The sequence below is a fragment of the Cuculus canorus genome, chromosome 1, assembly GCF_017976375.1.
Source record: "Cuculus canorus isolate bCucCan1 chromosome 1, bCucCan1.pri, whole genome shotgun sequence".
Classification (NCBI taxonomy): domain Eukaryota; kingdom Metazoa; phylum Chordata; class Aves; order Cuculiformes; family Cuculidae; genus Cuculus; species Cuculus canorus.
In genome coordinates, this window is record NC_071401.1 from 70,973,396 (window position 1) to 70,993,437 (window position 20,042).

General features: G+C 39.7%; 1 protein-coding gene across 2 annotated transcripts in view; it reads left to right on the forward strand.

Moving 5' to 3' along the window:
* LOC104063739 (cohesin subunit SA-2) overlaps positions 1-20,042 on the forward strand; it is a 63,096-nt gene that overhangs the window by 29,096 nt on the left and 13,958 nt on the right. Inside the window, exons 13-22 of one of the 2 annotated variants that reach the window (XM_054086353.1) lie at positions 8,119-8,226; positions 10,215-10,323; positions 11,171-11,288; positions 12,192-12,295; positions 12,744-12,836; positions 12,923-13,012; positions 14,357-14,560; positions 15,993-16,069; positions 17,052-17,139; positions 18,099-18,176. In XM_054086353.1, the coding sequence (XP_053942328.1) occupies positions 8,119-8,226; positions 10,215-10,323; positions 11,171-11,288; positions 12,192-12,295; positions 12,744-12,836; positions 12,923-13,012; positions 14,357-14,560; positions 15,993-16,069; positions 17,052-17,139; positions 18,099-18,176 (1,069 nt within the window). The remainder of the gene's footprint in view (positions 1-8,118; positions 8,227-10,214; positions 10,324-11,170; positions 11,289-12,191; positions 12,296-12,743; positions 12,837-12,922; positions 13,013-14,356; positions 14,561-15,992; positions 16,070-17,051; positions 17,140-18,098; positions 18,177-20,042) is intronic. The other variant, XM_054086427.1, reaches the window with a different exon arrangement.

Genomic DNA, 20,042 nt, shown 5'->3' on the forward strand with positions numbered 1-20,042 from the left:
ATTTTTCTAGGCCTTCTTCAACGCACACATCAGAACAGCATATGATGCTGTGATCATAGTGTGCTTTTCTGAAGGGAGTGCCATTGTCTGGGCCTCGCTAGTATAGCAGCTAGGGTTATATTGTTTCTGTGTTTACAATGCCCATTTCTACATCTCTTGGTTCTCCAGGATGTGTAGCTATTGGAAATAAGCACAGTGCTATGTCTGTGTGTGATGCTTGCCTGTGCTAGGAGGAGCAGCACACCATTGTTGCAGTACAAAGATGCTGTTACTCCAGTTGTCACTGCCCTTGTTCTGCATCTGAACTAACAAGTGCTATATTGGCACTGCAGCTGTTTATCTTCTCTGGCTTTATTATAAGGAATCATGTTCTCATTAATGCAAGCTGCAGCTATAAAAGTTTGATCAACGTTTCTTTTTTCCCTGAAGCAATTTTTTCCTAATTTTTCTTAAGTATGATTTCCAATGTGACTAAATGCCTTCTAAAGTTTTCTGAATGACATTTTTCCATCATAAAATGTAGTTTTCATAAGTATAATGAATAAATTTTGAAATTGTTTTTAATTAGGCTGTGTGGAGGCCTAGCAAATGCATGCTTCTCTTTCTTTTTGCTTATCTGTTGCATAGCCATCCTCCTTTCTGCCCACTTCCCCCCCCCAGTTGCTCCGAGCCCTACTGATTTGGCTTAATTATTGGAGTGATGAAAGTGGGAATTGGGGACTTGATAAGCAAATTCAATGACAGCTCTTCTCTTCAATAAGACTGGTACTGACAGGTCTATAAAACCTGTGTGAGGAGAGTGCCAACAATATAGACGGTCCCATGTACAGTCTCCTTAATAAAAGCCTGCATCAAGATGCTTTTTTAGCAGGGGAGAAGCCTATGCCTTAGTACCTACAGTAGCATCAGAAAGGACTTGCTGCTTGCGTTGCAGAAGCAAAGATGTTTTAGGGTTGTTGTATTTCAGACAGGTGCATCTCATAGCTCAAACCCAATATCTGGATACTCAATAATAATGCTGTTTGATACATGGGATAAAGCGTGGAATGGGGCTGGAGACAGCAACTCCCCTGCCTTTAAGGAATAATAAATGGTATTGCATAAATGGAACTTTTGCTTGTATGCACTGATGTAAAATTGTTTTGCTGCTTTTGTCATGCTGTATTGGCTTTTCTGTGGGTGGCTCATTTTTGTCATCTACAAATTTGGCAGCTGAATTCTAGTTTCCTACTTTGCATCTTTAGTGAGATGTGAAAGACCTTTCAGATCAAATTTCTATATTTAAAGCTATGGCAAGAACCTTTATCTCATGAACTCCCTATATGTGATTTGGAATCATGGTTATTTTTAACAAATAATATGACTTTAACTTGTCAGGTACTGATCTTTAGAACATATTTCTAATCTTGGAATAAATCTTTTGTTGTTTCTTGATGTGCTGGCAAGAAGCAAGGCCGGGAGTAACTTTTTTCCTCCACTTAGTCCATTGGGAGCTCTGTGACTTTCTTGGGGAAAGTTTACTGCATCAGTAACTCTATTTTACTGGCTTCCATAATTGTCTTTCGGGTGAGCATAGTAAGAAGACCTCGTTGCCAAATAATTATTTTTATGATGCTTTACAGATAAAGTGGAGCTGTGCTCTGTGTGTGTCAGTAACAGCTTTGACCATCTCCTAATCATCACTGCATTCCAGTCCTGTGCAGTATGCATTGACTACTCTGTATATTACTGGCCCATAAAGCTGCTGTTCTGGCCTTCACATTCTCTCTGTTCCTAGCTAGAGAGGCCGTGCAAGCACCAATCTTTCCAATTCACTTAGATGTCTTGCATTATTCAAAAAAAATTCAGTGCTGATTCAAAACCCTCTTGCTATGCATATGCCTATTTTTTTCAAACCCATATTTGTATTTTCATCTTGTCTGTCTTTGTGAGCTGAGATCTTTTTCTTCTTGTTTGTTCCATGTTGTCTCAATTGAACGCCAAGGTCTTTTGGCTACTAGATTCTATTTTTACACAGCGTGATGTGATCCTCAAACTGAAATGAGCCTATGAGGTTTAGCATAATAGAAATTATTAATGCTACTGAATTATGCATAATTGTTAGCATTAATGTTGCAAAGGATCTGGGAGGGAATAGAACTAGGAAGGAAATAATAGGGGAGAAAATGAGTGACAATGAGAGACCAAGGAATCTTACTGAAAACATTGCCCTTTAGGAGGCAAATTAGTTTAGTGTGCCTACTGCCAGACAATTCTGTTCACTTTTCTGTGCTTAACTGCTAAAAGAGCAGAGGGAATTTGGAAAAGAGCAGTAAAAGTAATTGGGTAATTTTAATAGTTGAATGAGGGAAGGTTACAAGTGGTGCAGGTAGGGGCACAGATTTACAAATAGCTTGAATATTTAAATAGCAAAGGGGAAAATTTCTTCTTATTGCATTAGTTAAATGTAACTAGAAATTAAACTGAGTTTTAAACACAAAACTCTGGAGTTTGAGATCTGGAAGAGCTGCCGCAGTGAGAACTGTGAGTATATTGCACTCATTGGGGACTTCATATAAATAAAGAACTATTTAATGCAGCTGATAAAGACATTAATTCTTAACCACAGTGCTTTGACAGTGGTCAGTAGAGTTAATCCAATTTAAAGGTCAAGAAACTGAGTCTTGTAAGTTTCCCAGTGTCCTGCTTAGCACAGGAGGCCCCAATCAAGTAGGAGGTTATGTCACTGTTGTGCTTAAAAATCTCAGTCTCCCTTCCAATTCTCAACTGGACTGGGAAGTGTGTTTTAGTTTATAGAGAGGGGGGCTACACCGTAGAAGAGACTTGAAAACTGGATTTGGCAAAGGATGCCATGGCAAATAATATCTGTTACTAGATCTAGTGATAGATATAGATGTCTCATGACAAGTAATTCAGCGTCAGCAAAGTGTTATTTCATAGCTAAGCCATGGACTTTGGAGGAGATGTAGACATTTATTAGGCAAATGCACTGTATTCAGTAAAGTTAGTCAGATGAGCCATTGCACAGAAAAAAAGTTTATTGAAAGCTTAAATGCTGTTATAAAAACAGTTTTCATGTGATTGTAAAAGAATAAGCTGGAGAGAGAGACACTTGCTTTGCATACAAATAAGGAAATTATCCACCTTTGGCTTAGTGGCTTTTAGGAAAAATAAAGCAATATCATCCTGTAGCTGGTATAAGTAGTATGTGAAGCAGTGAAGCAAATTATACTGCACAGTTCTGATTTCTTGCATCCATAACATGCTTGTAGCAGATTAAGTGCTGTCAAAAGGGAATGGCATGGAGCTCCTCACAGCTCCTCTGTGATTTCTTCAGATCCAGCACACGTTTATTCAGGTGAAGGTATGGTAATGTTTTGTCAAGCTTACTCTAAACAAAACAAAAGCAAAAGTTCAAAATGGAACAAAAGCATGTGCTTTCTTCTCTGCCTTCTCTTTTCCATCTGTTTCTCAGGTTTATGCTTTCTTGGACATTACCTTCAGCAATTTTCTGCCGTCATGTATCTCTATTCAAAGAACCTCAAGATCCATTCTGAAATCTTATCTTTCCTGTCTGAAGAGCTAACATGAAAAAATAAGAATTGTATGTCTTCTAGGGTAATGTTTCTTAACCAAAACAGGACATCATAGATGTGTGTTGCAGCACAATCATAGAATTACAGTGTATTGCAACACGCTAATCTTATTTTAAAGTGGATAAATGTTATATTGTAGTGGCAGCCATGACAAGCTGTGAGAGTTGGGGTTGTTCTGCCTGCAGAAACGAAGGCTGTGAGGAGACTTTGTAGTGGCTTCCGGCACATGAAGGAAAGCTGAGGACGGACTTTTTACAAGGGCATGTGGTGATAAGATGAGGGGGTGTGGCTTTAAATTGGAAAAGGGAAGAGCTAGATTAGACATTAGGAAGAAATTCTTCATAATGAGGGTGGTGAGGCACTGGCACAGGTTGCCCAGGGAAGTTGTGGATGCCCCATCCCTGGAGGTGTTCAAGGCCAGGTTGTGTGGGGCCTTGAGCAGCCTGGTCTAGTGGGAGGTATCCCTGCCCATGGCAGGGGGGTTGGCACTGGATGATCTTTAAGCTCCCTTCCAACCCAAACCACTCTATGATTCTGTGTTATCATCTCTTGAACACCAAAATGTCATCAGGAAATACCTGCAATGACAGCAGAGTAGAAAGATGGAGATACCAGAGCAGATTAGCTGATTTTTCTTCTTAAAAAGTTTTATTTCCAACATTAGAATACTTTCAACACGTATTTTTTGTTTGACAGTGTTTAGTGCATGAATACTGTCTTATAATGTGTTTGCAGATTTGGATGTTTAACTTGAATTGATTTCAAGTGCAAAATTATCAGGGTTTTTTTTTTTATATTGAGATGCTATACCTGGGGTTCCCAATGTCCCCATAATCTGTGCCAGATCTTTCCCTGCACAGCCATTAAAAGCAAAAAGAATAAGGTAGCAAAACTTTGAAAAGTGCATCACATCCATTTTTATTTTCCTGTCGTGATTTTGACGGTTATCCTTGGTATAAACAATAACACAGACCCAAGGGGTGACTCCAGCAGCCGTGTCTCTCGTGTACAGTAAAATGGAATAAAAAGCTAGATATGAAATCTTTCAACTGGTGGCACATGCAGAACAAAATGGGCCTGTGATCTCCCCCTAGAATACCTCAGCTTCTTCTTCATGGCATGTTCACACTGAAGCGCAGAGAAAATGGTATGTCATGACATTGGTATGTGGAAGGCTCTGCCTGTTTATTTTTAGGAACCTAAACACTGGCAGGCCCTTCTGGCTTAACCTTTATCTGTTGCTTGGAATTCTGAGGGCTGTAAATTTGCAGCAGTATTATTGCTATATTTGAAGTATTCTTTGAGTGATGATTGGCTTATGTATGTAAAAAAGAAAGGCACCTATTTACTGGGGTAGTATTAGTGGTGGCAGGTGCAGTCAAGTGCTGCTACTTCCAGAGGCAAGTAAAACCCTCAGTGCTCATTTTTATGGAAATTGTGAATATAAACCTCATTGTATCACAGAGAGTAGTGGTTGAAAATACCATTAGCTTTCTTTGCTGCAAGGGGATGTTAGTGGTTCATGTACAACTTTGTGTCCACTAGGACCCCCAGGTCCTTTCCATAGGAAAGGAGATTTCTAAGGAAACGCAGTTTCATTTGTACTGGAAAGACAGAGTTCATAATTTCTACCCAAAGTGATGGCAGGCATCAGAGTTGCTGAGCTGTTCAAGCCATGTGAACAGTTTAGGTGAGGAATTTTTTTAAAAATAGAAACACAGAAGTGTTGCATTCACAATTTCCGTAAATGTGCTAAGAAGAAAAAACCTGAAATACAAAGAATAAAAAATTCAGACATGAAAAAATTGTACATGGCATGTTCATACAGGAAATTCTATTTAAGCATAAGAAAAACATTTTTTACCATAGGAATGGTCCAGGACTCGAACAGATTGCCAAAGAAATTGTGGAGTGTCTGAATTTGTAAATATTCAAAACTTGGTTGGACACAACCCTCAGCAGCTTGTTCCAGCTGGTCCTCTGAGCAGGGGATTGTTCTAGATAATCTCGAGAGATGCTGTTCATCTGTGATTCTGTGTTGGCCCACTGTAGATCACGGTATGTTTGTATAGAAATTTTTCCTTTTCCAAGCTGTCCACAGTTTTTAAAAAATATTTAGAGAAAATTACAAAGGCAGCTTCATAGAAAGCAGTGCTTTAAAAAAAACTAAATAATAGACTGAGTTTAAAAAGAATAAAATGAACCTTGTCAGACTGCTAGTTTATTTCATTAAATTCTCCATAGCCTTTTCATATAAAGAATCATAGGATTGTTCGGTTGGAAAAGACCTTTGAGATCAAGTCCAGCTGTACCTGTCCACTACTAAACCATATCCCTAAGCACCTCATCTACTGATCTTTTAAACACCTTCAGGCATGGTGACTCAACCACTTCCCTGGGCAGCCTGTGCCAGTGCCTGAGAACCCTTTTAGTGACAAAATTTTTCCTGATATGTAATCTAAACCTCCCCTGGTGCAACTTGAGGCCATTCCCTCTTGTCCTATCACTTGTTACTTGGGAGAAGAAACCAACACCCACCTCGCTACAACCTCCTTTCAGGCAGTTATAGACAGTGATAAGGTCTCTCCTCAGACTACTTTTTTTCCAGGCTAAACAACCCCAGCCACTTCTCATAAGGCTTGTTCTCCAGTCCTTTCACCAGCTTTGTTGCCCTTCTCTGAAGATGCTCCAGCATCTCAAAAGACTTGCTATATCATATATTTTTACTCCTGTAAGTGCAGTTTGTTTTCAGTCTTTGTTTTACTCTCACTTGTTAGACTTGTAAAAGTTTAATAAATTTGATGCTTCATTCATGGCTTCACAGGACACACCAATGCTTATTCATATACTGTAACGCGCCATGTTACCTCTTTCAGTTTTTTACTGTTTAATGTCAGTAAACACATTTTTACTCTATTTCCCTAGTTCTATAGATGGCTGAATAAGAGTCACATAAATGTTTCCCTTTATGATGATTTCAAGGTATATCTACTTGGAGCACTTTCTGTATGTCCCGTTACTTCAAATATTTACTCAAGAGAGTTGCATGTTAAAAGAGGCCACCACAAGCTGCCTGAAGTATGTAAGGCAGCTTTTCTTCTTGGGCAAGCAGTACCTTGGTGAGATTGGCCCATCACTTTTGGAAGCATGCCATCAGCACTTCCATTTAAATACCTTTTTATTGTTCCAGTGTAAGCAACCATGGAAAAAATGTAAAAAATTCAAGTGGTACGCGAGTAAATACATCGAAAAGCTAAAATTCACGGGGTATCAACTTCTATAAATGCGAGGCTGTTGGCTTTGAGAAATGAGTGCTGTCTTGTCTTCTCTCTCCCAACTCCCGTTTTCAAATCCAAGACAGTGCTAAAAAATATTTGCGATGGACACTCCTGCTCACCCTCTCACCTCTTTCAGTCAGATTGCGAGATGTTTTGGTATATGAGCAGCCTGATCCAGTGGAAGGTGTCCCATTCTATGGTTTTATGTTTTAGGGCTTTGTGACTTGTGAGGATGCTAAAGGAAGTGAGGAGTTTGGAGGCAAATGGGCAAGCACAGCAAAGGCTCCTAATTTTTCTGAGGTGTCACTCCCAGCAAATGGAGAGCACAAGTCCTCAGTTTTAGAAAAGGTATTGGGCCACAGCTATAGGTGGTTTTAAACTGTACTGCCTGAAGATTGAGTGCAGTAGTAAATAAAACCCCTTTCCTCTCACCTGGCTATAGTGAGCGTGAGGATCTCATATGTTGTTCTTTCATTCTCTGAAGTAGCTTAGTCTGATGATGTTGCTATGGCAGTAAGAAGCATTTTGAAACTGTAACTGTGTTATTCAGCCTTGGCGCTTCAGTTTCCTTTTTCTAAAAGGTTGATAATACCATTTCTACGTCCATAAAGTGTTCTGGGTTTACTGTTTGGCACGTGGTATTCTCAACATGTGTAGCTGGATGAAAAAAATTGTGACTTTGAGTGTGTTTGCACAGACGGCATACAGTCAGGAGCATGCTATCAAGAGTGGGTTTTGTTTTCTTTTTACATGTGACTCTGTATAAGCCTGATGTAATAGAATATAGGTCCTCAAGGATGTATTGGTTGATTAGGGGTTATTATTAAAAAATACTGTAATAATAATTTAAAAACAATTTGTAATGCAAAATGAAGGCTTCTTGTTTATTATCTTCTGTGGTGAACAGAAGCATAAAATAGAGGCATGATTTTCCTATCTTATTACTATTACTCTTTTGCCATGACCAGTAACCGGCCTTAATTATACTTTAAATTAAAGTTCCTGTCCATGCAGTGGGCCTGATTCGTCATGGCTTGCATAGACCTCTGTTTCTCTACAGAGTGAGTAAAAGAATGCTACCAGTTTTGTTTTGTGTGATATTTAGATGGTTCCTACAAAAATTCAGCTGTGTAAACAAGCTGCACGGCTATGGAGAATCAGGTCTCATAAAAGCTGGACATAGCATTCATAATATTCCTTGCAGATGAACCTGAACTATAACTTCCGTTGTTATTTTTGCCTAGGAACTGCGAGGATATGTTATCAGCTGAAGACTGTGAAATGTTAAACCAGTTTGTTTATACCACACACCGTCCGCTTGCAGTAGCAGCTGGGGAATTCCTTTATAAAAGGTATCTCTGCCTGTCTGCATGCCTGCTACTTGCATATTCTCATTTGTTTCCTTATGAAGGTGGATTTATTTAAGGTGGATTTATTTAAGGGGGATATTAAGCATTCATTTTTCTGCTGGAAGTATGTGTCATGAGGGTAGTAGATGTGCTTTCTTCTGCGGAATCAGAAGAGAAATGCTGTCTGGGGGTAATCATTTGTTCCCCTGCACAGCCCTGGCACAATAGACATGAGAAAAGTTGCAAGACTAATACAGAGAATATGAAACAACCGAGTGATCTGTAGATGCTGTGCTATGTTAAAAGCATTCTCCTTTCTTTCTACTTTCTTTTCCTGTTGCTTTGCTTCTTACTAGCTAATTCATCACCTGGCATCTGCTAGATTTTCATAGCTTTGGTGATTAATCACAAAAATGGCCTCCTCTTCTCCCTTTGGAAGTTGCCTTATACATTGTAAAGGCTTTGAATAATGAGAGATACAGCAGATTAAAAAAACCTCCCAATTTTCTGTCAGGTTAATGAAGTACAGGGTTTATCTTCCCCAAGAGAAACTCTTAGAAATAGGCTTCTTGTAACAATGATTGCATGAATTGAGTGAGGTTGGCGTGCGAAAAAGAGAATAAATAAATATTCTGGCTGTATGTCTGAGAGAAATAATTTTGCCTTGCAAAGAGGAATGAAGATAAAAATATTTTGGCAAGACTTTTGTGGGGAAAAAAATCACAAATAATAATGATCAGTATTTCCACACGTGCAGAATCTCCTCCTAGTTGTCTCTTCCTATCTGATATTCTGGGGTTTATGGAGCCAAGTCCAGCGGAAAGACAAATGAAGATGTATTTCTACTTTTATGAGTCTTCTATCACATCTTCTAGTCTTACTTAGTCGTTTATGTTGGTCCTAATACTCTATCATAAATCAAGTATTTTTCCTCTCAGAACACTGCTGCTTTTTGCCATTGAAGTGATGACCCTGGTAACGTCACTTCTCTATCCAGCTTGCCAGTGCAGTGTGGACACTTTGACCCTGTGAACCTCATCGTTGTTCTTGTTTGCCCAGTTCTTCTCACCAGCACTTCTGCCAGTATAGAAATGTTTGTTCTAGTGTGATAGAGCTGTTAGCGACACCCTCCTTTCCCTGGTGACACCATTTAAAAGTTTTAGTATAAATGGTTATGCTTCCTGCCCCTTCTTGGTTTGCATGAAATCTCCTAAATATCTGCATTTTTTACTTAGGTTAATTACTTAGCTGGCATAAATTATACCAGCAGAAGCATTTTCAGAAAGTATAAGCTCTTACTGACATTGAGTAGTATCGTCCTGCTCTTAAATTCAAGCCATTTGGGTCTTACACTAATCTACGGGTATGGCCTTCCTCTATGTATCTTGGGATTAGCACTTTTTATGAGCAGTACAGTCACACTCATTTTGGTTAAAGGGGGAAATGGAAACTGAAGTGTCATATTGTGCTTCATACTTAAGAGAGAAGAGGGAGAACAATTTTTCTGCTGTATTTGTGAAATTGAGTAAATTGCCTCTTTGAAATACAAGATACTGTGCTTTCTTTAAGAAGCTTCAGTTCCAAGATGTATCATGAAGTGAATACTGGTTGGGTAGTAATATCTCTGGTCTGTTGCAAAGGTTTAAATTCAGCCTAGACCCAGCCCCTTCTCAAGCAGGAGCAAATGCCTACCTTGTTGTATGTTCAGTGCTGTGGAACCTGCAGCTGTTGTCCAGAAGGCTGACAAGGTACCTGTGAAACTGTCAGAAATAATCTCTGCATCCATAGGAACAGCATGTCTCTCATTCCATAAAACAATCTAATCTCTTTTCCTTTCATGTGATAAAAAAGTCTAATGTGGTTTGGGGTAAATAAATAGGCATTTAGGAGAAGTATGGTCTTTGGGATCATGATAGAATTAGTGTTAGATTGGCAAATGAGTATTAAAGAGAGTGTGGCATAACTGGACTGACTTCCTTTTCTGTTGGCAGGCTGCTTAGTCATGAGGGAGATGAAGAAGTGCAGCCCAAAGTAGAAGGGAAGACTGGGGCGAGTGCTGACCAGTTGAAAAGATTAATACGTTTTTTCTTGGAGAGTGAGGTGAGAAGAACAGCCCCTGCATTAAGTCTTTTAAATCCAGTGTTGCATGTTATATCAAGTATTGGCTTCCTTTTGAAAACTGTTTCTGACAATCATCTCTGACATTTTTGGTGTTTGGAATGTTTTCGCTCCCTAGGATGAGTTATTAATGAAGACATTTCTGTTCTGTTGTATTAAAACTAATTTACAGCAATATTATTGGAGAGAATCAGCAGTGAAGCAGCTTCTGAAAACAACCTGAAAGACTCATGCCACTGAATGAGGGTTACTTGGTATATGTCCATGCCTTTCTGCAGGCAGATATGGGTTGCTGTGCCATTGCTCTACGCTGACAAAGAACTGCGTAGTTTTACTGAGAGTTTGATCAGCTTAAGTGCTGAATTTCACTATTTGGCTTTTGCAGTGGTGCAGACCTATGTCTGGCCAAGTGCCTCAGGCACAGCAGTTTTGAATCTTTCTGCGAAGAATGTCACAGAAGTTGTTTAAAACGTTGACTCGTTTCTAGTCCCAGGGTTGGATTTTTAGTTATTACGATCAGCAGTGTAAAAGCAATACAGAAGGTAGTTTTGAAGACATTACTTACATTACAAAGGGGAGGTATCCTGAAAAGAGAAAAGGTTTTTTCTTACTTTTTCCTGTTTTTTTTCCTGACTTTCCTGCTTTGTATCAGATTGAAGACATGGTGCTTAAATGTTGATTAGCCTTAAACTAAATATATTGCGGTACTGTGTGTGAATATATATGTGAATGACAAAGCTTTGTCATTGGAAAAGAAGAGAGAATGTATGAAGCTTTATTTCTCTTAATGGTGTGTTTGCTTCTATAAGCTTGTGCTTTTAATCCCTAGCTACACAAACATGTTGCATACCTCATAGACAGCTTATGGGACTGGGCAGGCAAATTCCTGAAGGACTGGGAGTGCATGACCACTCTTCTGCTAGGAAATGCTGAAGGAGATGGAGAAGGTTGGTAAGCAAAAAGCTTAGTTTTGTCTGAATGAATCTCTTGATACTGTTTTTTGAACTTTGTCTTCAGCTAGTTTAGGATCATTCCATATTGCAGTACCCTTTGATCCCAAGTTGTGGTCCCCAAGGGCCGCAAAGCAGATGCAACTCAAAGCACTGGCAGTGTGATATTTATGTCAATGTATTTGTTTTATTTGGTATTCTATATTTATGTAATGTTAGTTTAGAAACTTTGCAAGAATACTTGCATAATTAAGCCATAAGGCTTATGTAGCATTCACTTTGATTGTTTGTTTGTCCAAAATTTAAGAATATAAAAGTGTTAACTGATTGGAGTGCAGTATTGTCAGGCTATTGTTCATGACTGAAAAGAAAATAGGTAACGTGTTGAGTTCATTGACATCTAACACTCTAAAGAATTAGTCTTTTGTTTAATTATTTTAAAGTGAACTTGAATAAATCTTTAAGGTCACTTCCTACCCAAATCATTCTATGATTCTATGAATAGTTGTTGTAGTAGAACTGGAGGTCGTTATGTGATTGGAATCAAAGTTTGTAGACCCAGTGAGTTGAACCAGTTTGGTACTCAGAGAAGCACATTTGTCCTAAGTGGGATAGTATGCAGTAGAAGTAAGACTTGTTAAAACTGCCTGTGTTTTGAGGAGCCCAACTGCCATGAAGTTTAGCCATAAAAGGAATAATTGCTTTTGTGTTCAGTAGATGTAAAAAATAATGTTCTTCATATTGAATCACTCCCTAGGGGTTTATTTAGCAGCACTGCGTCTTTCTTTCTGTAGTGCCCTTCCATAGTTGCTCAAATAAATGAGTAGGTTTTATGTTAGCTGTTGCTGCAACGTCATTTTTCTCTTGTGTGATGCTGAAAGGAGACTGATTTACTTACAGCACTGAGTGATGCCCATGAAAGTGTTCTCATTGAAATTATCCTCGCAACGGTTAGAGAAGCAGCTGAAGGCCATCCTCCAGTGGGCAGAGGTGCAGCCAAAAAAGTCAGTGCATCTTAGTCTTATTTATTGTCCTGTAATCTCATTCTCTTTGTTTTATATGCTTTGCCAGACAGTGTGTTCCTAGTGGTGGATATATCTTAGGAAATCAAATGTCTTGTTTTTATGAAACAACACAGTGCCTTTTGACCTCCAGATGTTATTAGTAGTGGATGTTGAAGGAGATGAGCATTAGAGGAAAGGCATCTGAAGCATGTTATTGATAAATGGTGAGCATTTTATCCACGAGATATAGCTGTTCAACGATTTGAATCTGATTTAAGGTTCACAACAACAAAAAAAATGTGGTAATCTGGTTGTCTGCATGGGAAAGTATCTGTTTCTTAGCTTGATATACTTTAGACAAAGGCATATCAGTTGACCTTGGGTTACATGTAAAATTCCACTAAAATGTAAGATATTTTATAATTGAAACAAAATGCTTTATCTGCAGATTCTGTCAGTAAAAGAGAAGAAAATACAATTGGAAGATTGTACCAAAATTACTGAACATTTTATTGTGGTGCTTCCTGAGCTCTTGGCAAAGGTAACTAACAGCTGGTCTGTGAATGCAAGTTAAATGTTTCATTAACATTCCTGCAGCATACTCATATCCTGTTTTTTTCTCTGCAGTATTCAACAGATGCAGAAAAAGTGACAAATCTTCTGCAGATTCCTCAGTATTACGATTTAGATGTTTACAGCATGGGACATCTAGAGAAGGTGAATAGGAATTGGGGTAGTTGGCTCCTGTGGAATGTACTAGATTTATGTGACAATATAGAGAGGTTAGTGGGACTTCGAAGAAGTACGAGACTGAAATGGTCTCTTACCTTGAGGAAAGTGGTCTTATTCACCTTTACTTTTTGATTTGGGGCTGCCAGAGAAAAGCCTTGGTGTTTGTCAGTTGTGACTGGCCCTGGTGGGTAATGGTTTGTGGTTTCATGCGGTATGCCTGGCCCTGTTTTTTTCATTTTTGGGTGGAGAGAGGGTGGGTTATGCCATGTGTCTTAAGTTGGTGTCTCCCAGGAGTTTACTATGAAATAGGTTTCATTCTCCTTGAGGACTGACTTCCAGCTGCTGGGAAATGCTAGTAACTGAAAGATAAGAATGGAGATAGTATGTCAGCTGATGAGAGAGGGATGGTCAGAAATGGATAGATGAAATCCTTGAAATAGCTTAATGTATTCTCATGCAAGGAGGTGTACAAGGAGGTAATGTTAGGCGAACACTCCTAGGTTAATTTCAGCACAAAATGTTAACTGGAAGAGAGAGAGCCAGCAGAATGCCAATAGTTACCTCCTCTCACAAGAGTGAAGACCGAGTGTCTGATATGATCGGAAATGTTCTCCATTGTGTCCTGCTGAGGGAGACAGTTTCCATTGTCTGGAGACACACCTGTCCTTTGGAAAGGCATATTTGGTTCCCTCCCTTTGTCTTTTTTGTTACATGCTGCCAAATGTATATTGCTAAAGTAAACCTTAAAGCAGTGGTCTTCATTCTTTGGGAAGATCCAGAGAGTAATAATGAAAATAATACATAATAATGAGACTCTATAGCGACCTTCCAGTACCTGAAGGAGGCCTACAAGAAAGCTGGGGAGGGACTTTTTACAAGGGCATGTAGTGATAGTACAAGAGGGAATGGCTATAAATCGGAAGGGGAAAGACATAAGGAAGAAATTCTTCACAGTGAGGGTGATGAGGCACTGGCACAGGTTGCCCAGAGAAGTTGTGGATACCCCCTTCCTGAAAGTTTTCAAGGCCAGGTGGGGTGGGGCCTTGAGCAGCATGATCTAGTGGGATGTATCCCTGCCAAAGCAGTGGGATTGGAGCTGGATGATCTTTAAGGTCCCTTCCAACCCAAACCATTCTATGATTCTATGAAAAAGAACTATAAGCCCTGAAAAAAGTTATGTCCTCTAATCCTGCCCCTCTGCTTCCTAGACTGGCATTTATTTCATGTTGATTGTATGACTTATAGGGAAATATGGGCCTAGTGAAATGTAACTAAAGCATAAGTGGATTTTTTACTGCTTACGTGTAATAATCCTTTTATCAACTGCAGCATTTGGATGCTTTGCTGAGAGAGATAAAAGACATTGTGGTGAAACACTCTGACATGTCTGTCCTTGAGGCTTCCTCCAAGACTTACTATATCCTCTGCAGTGAAGAAATTGCTATCTATAGCCAGGTGGATCGGGCCCGAACTCAACTGATAGATGAGTTGATGGAACAGCTTAACCAGCTACTAGACAGCTTCTGGCAAAAGGTGAGTCTGACTCCTTGTGGAGATAAACAGACTCTTTCCTTATGAAGAAAAGAAAACAAAAAAATATGGGGGTTACGGAACTGTTCTGTGCCTGCTCTTTCTGCTTGAGGGGAGCAGAGCATTGAAATATGGGTTTGTGTCTCTGAAAAGGTTGACTGTTTACATTCTAATGAAGTAGATGTATTTTGGCAGGAGTAGAGCAGGGAACTTAATAAATGTGGTGATCCACACCAGCAACAGAGCATTTTGTGTTTTCTGAATATTCTGGACCTAAGCTCCATGGTTGCTTCATTACTATGTGCAAGATGATCTAATAAGTGCTGTGGGTCTGTAGGTGATGAGACTGTTCCCAAAAAGCTATAGTTCTGTATTTGTACATATTGGACTGTACACCAGATGTCCTTTGTGCTGCCACTTTGGCTGTAGAGATGATAGTAGGGGAAAAAAATACCCAGCAGTCTGTAATGCAGATTATATAGCTTTGTAGTCTTTGAAATGGCAACTTTCCCCTTAAAGGAGAACTGCAGTCTCCCTCAAAGTTTTTCATTAGTTCTAAAAAGCAGAAACAGCTGGTGGTGATATGAATAGCTTGCTGGCTGAACTGAAAAACAGAAGCCTGCAGCTGATCTGATCAACTGTGCCATCGTGAACAGGTGTCATGCCCTGGTATGAGAGTTAACACAGGCAGGTTTTTATTGGACACTGGGATATTGTAAAATGTGTCAAGCCAAAAAATCCCCTAACCTCAGATTGGATTTATTTTGTTGGTCTTAAATAGACATCTATGTCGATGTGGGAGAATGTGTACTTACGAGAAACCAGATAAGTGCTAGACCAGGGATTCTTGAACTCCTCTGTAGTGTGATCCATGTCTTAATAAAGATATTTTCTCCTGGAACTCCTCCCTTCTAATTCTTGGTTGTATGCACTGTCTCCCACAATCACGTAGTATACTTGTGGAAACTACAGCAATTGCATCTATGGGAAAGTATTTAATATATTTTTAGCTATCTTTGAATGTGATCTGGCAGCTGGAAGCAAGGAGAGTCAGTACCACATGAACTGTTAGCTTTACCGAGATCCTTAACAACTGTGTGAGGACCCATGAATGGCCTGCGAGTCTGAGGGCTGGCACTTCAATGTTAGCCTAGTGGCTAGTTTTCACTCTGCGTTAGCAATACTGTAGTTTAGGGAGGTGCCTTGGGTTTGTTAATGACAGGGACATTTCCTTATACAAAATTTCTGCACAGTCAATGTGTTGCTTTCTTTTTTCAGTAGAGGAAGACACAAGTAGCATGGTTAAAGGTGAAGGGAATGGGGAGCACTGGAGGAGAGTAGTTCAAGGTTGTGGGTTGGTTGGGAAGAGAACATAGCAGCTGTATTGCCCCACACTGGCTAATTCCTTTCTCTTTCCCAAACTTTCATAATCTAGGAAGAAGGATTTTGTACAGATGCAGCAGAAATTTCCCGGATACACTCTGCTTTGAGAAGAGTAGCAGCTTTTCATAAGTGAGATGATTATTTACACAATTTACTTTCCCATGTTACTTAAGTGTCCACATAACAGGTGCAAAGTGAGAATTGCTCTTGTTTGTTGGGTTTAAGAAGATTTTTCACAAGAAGATGGTGAAAACGATCCCTCAGAGAGGTGCCGCAAGGTTTAGTTTCTTCTTAATAGAACTTGTACTCTTGGAATTCTTTTTAGACTCATTACTGAGATTGGAGCACCAGTCCTAAATGTGGCTGAGAAGTGTGCGCTACAGAGTTGGGATGTCAGTGGGCAGAGACCCTCTCTGTAGTGCCTCCCTCCAAGCTGGATGCTTTTGCCCTGCCTTACTGTCAGCAGTGGTGGTCAGTCTAAAGAGGGTATAGTGAATCTAGTCATTTCTCCCAGCAGATGTAAGCTGCTTTGTTTGTCTTAGTTTATCTGATCTTCTTTTGTTGAAAGATGGATTTCTCAAGAGCTTGGTTCTCCAGGGATTGTTCACCAAGTAAATTATCATGCAGGATAGTAGAAGATGGGGGAATTGGGCTACCTTCTCGATGTTAATTTTACCTGTCCTGAGTGCTAGTGCTGCTGTGTTTTTGCAAAGAGAAATCTAACACTGTGTTGTGAACACTCATGAGTATCAGAACTGTTTCTGTCTTTTAAAGAAGGGTGAGGAAATTGTTCTTCAGACATTTTTTGGCGCTTAGAGAGTGTGTGTGGAATATTGAAAAGGTACAGAGCTCAAGCTTATTTTTCCTCTCCTCACAGTACTACAGTTTTGTGGCAGGGTTGCAGACTGTAAAGCTGCGGACTAAAAGTTGCAGTGTTAGATTGTGTAAAACCTCCTGCTTATAGTTAGTAATTAGTTGTTTAATGTTATTGCTGTACATCAGATGAAGGCAAAAATAGGATACATTTAGCCTGTTTGGTCAGGTGAGATTTCCTTTCTTCTTCTTCTTTCAGTAATGTATCATTATTGTTTGGGTTTTTTTTCACTTGCAGTGCTCATGATCTCACTAAGTGGAATCTGTATGACAAGACTTTAAGGTTGCTGGTGTTTGAAATGGAACATGGGAACTTGCCTGTTCTGGTGAGTGTTAACATTTAATATTGAAAGAGGTTTTCCTTGCACAATGCAAGAAAATTAGGAAATAATAAATAATCTTGCATATGAATATGGCGTTATTGGAATCGGCAAATTAATGGCATTCGTTTATTTTGGGGATTGTCCAAAACTGTGATAATCATCTGACATCTGGATTGATCCTTTGTCATATCTAGCACTTCCCATCAATTACACAGCCTTGCCCTCAGTATGTATAAAATTGTTGGGATTGTGGGGAGCCCCTTATAAATTACGTGTAACCAGAAACTGGAATACTTTGAACTTATTGCTTGCAGATTGACTTCTGGTGAAGATGGTCTGTAATTACCAGTTGTGTCAACTGCAGCCTTTTGGTTGTCTGATTGCCTTAACTCAAACATTGACTGTGTCCAGGTGGAGGTGTATATGCTGGATTACAAAGTGGAATACTTTAGCAGACATGAATGTTAACCAGCCCCGTTTTCAGGAGACGGATTGAAGTTATTCTAGAAGGGGTGAAATTTAGTGGAGTAGAGAGAGCCTGCAGCCAGTGGGTAGACGTGGACTCCTTCAGATGAAGCGTTGGAGCACCAAGGTTTGGCTTCTGCTCTGAATTATCCTCTGGAGGAGACTGCCTTTCAGCAAAGACTGCAGAGGAATCCTGAGAAGCTAAGCTGAAGTTAGCCTCCCTGAACAACCTTTTTTGGGCATGGTTACTTTGCATTGAGTTCATCAAAATGTCAGAGTTCTGCAGAAGCAGCACCTTAGTAATGACTTTTCTCAGTAGGCAATGTTTCCTTATAGATAAACCTATTGAGTTTATTTTAAGGGTCTGAATACTTTGCAGTTCAGAAATGGCCATGCAAGGAGCATGCAGAATGTCAGGCTCGGATGCTTTGTTTAGTTCTAAGCTTTTTGATGTTGAGCCTTTCGTGTAAATAAAGGACATGTGTTTTTATTTGCAGATGATCCTGCCAGCTCTCCAGTGCATGTATTTTTCTCTCTTGTGGCAACTAGCTACAGTTTCCGTAAACTCTCCCAAGGTTGGCCACTCTATGTTATTTTGAAACCCAGAGTTGTGCTTTTAGAAGTCTTAAACTGCTTTTCTGTTCTCAGGTTACCAGAATAAAACAACCTTTTGAACAAGATAATTTGTGTGTTTTCTTGAGGAAACCAAATTGAGTTGAGACATTTTCTCTCTGTCTTACCGTCTTTTAACAAAAAAAAAAAAAAGTTAGGCTTTTTGTGTCTGGAAGACAATGTGTGAACAATGGCTCACCTCTGTTTTTACTGCAAAACATGCGCACCAAATTCCTGGGGCTTGATAGAGATAAGGAACTTGTTCTGCTGATGAACAGTTTGTTGTTTTCTTGTTTCAAGCAACCAAGAATATTCTGTGGTTACTCTAGGAAGTCCTGTTGCTTTGTTTTAGTTTTATTTTCTTGTTTTTCTTGCATATTTCTGGCAGAAGGTTTGAGGAAAGTGATAGTTTTCTCATCAACTGACTATTTACTTTCTTAATTGGTTTTATAAAGTGCCAAGCTCTGGCAGTTATTTCAGCGGACAGTATTTTTAAGACACCAGGGACCTAGTTTAAGGCACCTTTTATGCTTTAGTGAATGCGTACTTGTGTGGTTCCTCTCTGTGATGGTTTCTGACTACACTGAATGCTGCTGCTTCTGTCATTTAGTCTGCTTCCCCGGGTGCTACTGTGTATATGGCACGGGGTGCTGACATAGATGTTTGGTTTGTGTTAGAAATGCTAGCTGAGAGGTTGCCCGTTTGGTGACTGATTCACTATCTGTTCCCGTCCTGTTCCACTCCTTGTGCGGATCCGTGTCTCTCACTGCTCTAATACATTCTGCCTTTCAGTCCAGACATGGTTGGCTTGACTGATAATGAGGCAGCACATTTTTTAATTTGGCCTTTCATATAGGAGCAGATTTTGATTGGAAGTGTTATGTTATGGCCCACTTTGCAGTGCCAAATCTGGATGTTGGCAGAGAGAGGAGTTCAAAGAGCAAAAAAGAACATTTGCTGGACAGCAGCTCTAGGACCGTTCCTTCCCTCCCTTCCACTCCCAGTAATGTTAAGGCAATGCCTTACCTACCCCTCTGCTTCTTCTCAGCATGCTCTGGGATGGATCCCCTTTCTTACGAAGATTGCATAGCATGAAATCCAGCCCTCCTGGAAGAGCATTCTTCTTCTGCTGACTGCTCAAAGCTCACTGCAGTGCAACAGCTGGGACCTGATGGAGGATCAGAGAGGCTTTTATGTGGCTGTGGGCAAATCCAATAGTCTCTTGTGCTGGGTTTGTCTTAACAAATAGGTGTATCCAAGTTTCTGAGTGCAAAAGTTAGTAGTGTAGTTAAACTGTGTTCCCTCTGTAGTCAGTAGATGGAGAGAGAAAAGCAACTCCAGAAGGCAATTCACATTGAAAAGTAGGTGGGATGGAGCAGAGTTTTTATGGCTCTACTTCCATCCATAAAGTGGAAATCATTATCACTGCTTCATAAGGATAGGCTGAAGCAAATAAGGGAATACATGTTTTTAGAGCTGCCCATCCTACTGATGGACAAATCAGGAGTTTAGGACTTGTTGAATGCCATTATCCTCAGCAAGTGTGACAGATGCACATGTCCCACTAGTATTTGTCACATTTCTGCACCTGAGTGGGGGGAAGTATATATTTTTATGGATTGACCTTTCTGTCTGAGATATTGTGCCTGAAAACAAGACATGATTTTAAAGTTGTTCATAGCCAGTAGGCTGTTGCTACTGTGAGATGTCAGCTTCTTTCATAAAGTCATGAAAATGAAATGAAAGTTGTGACTGTTGTTTGTTCTGTAATTCTGTAGTGAATCAGTCCCTAATGTATTTGTCCTGTCACTTTTCCTAAATACATATGT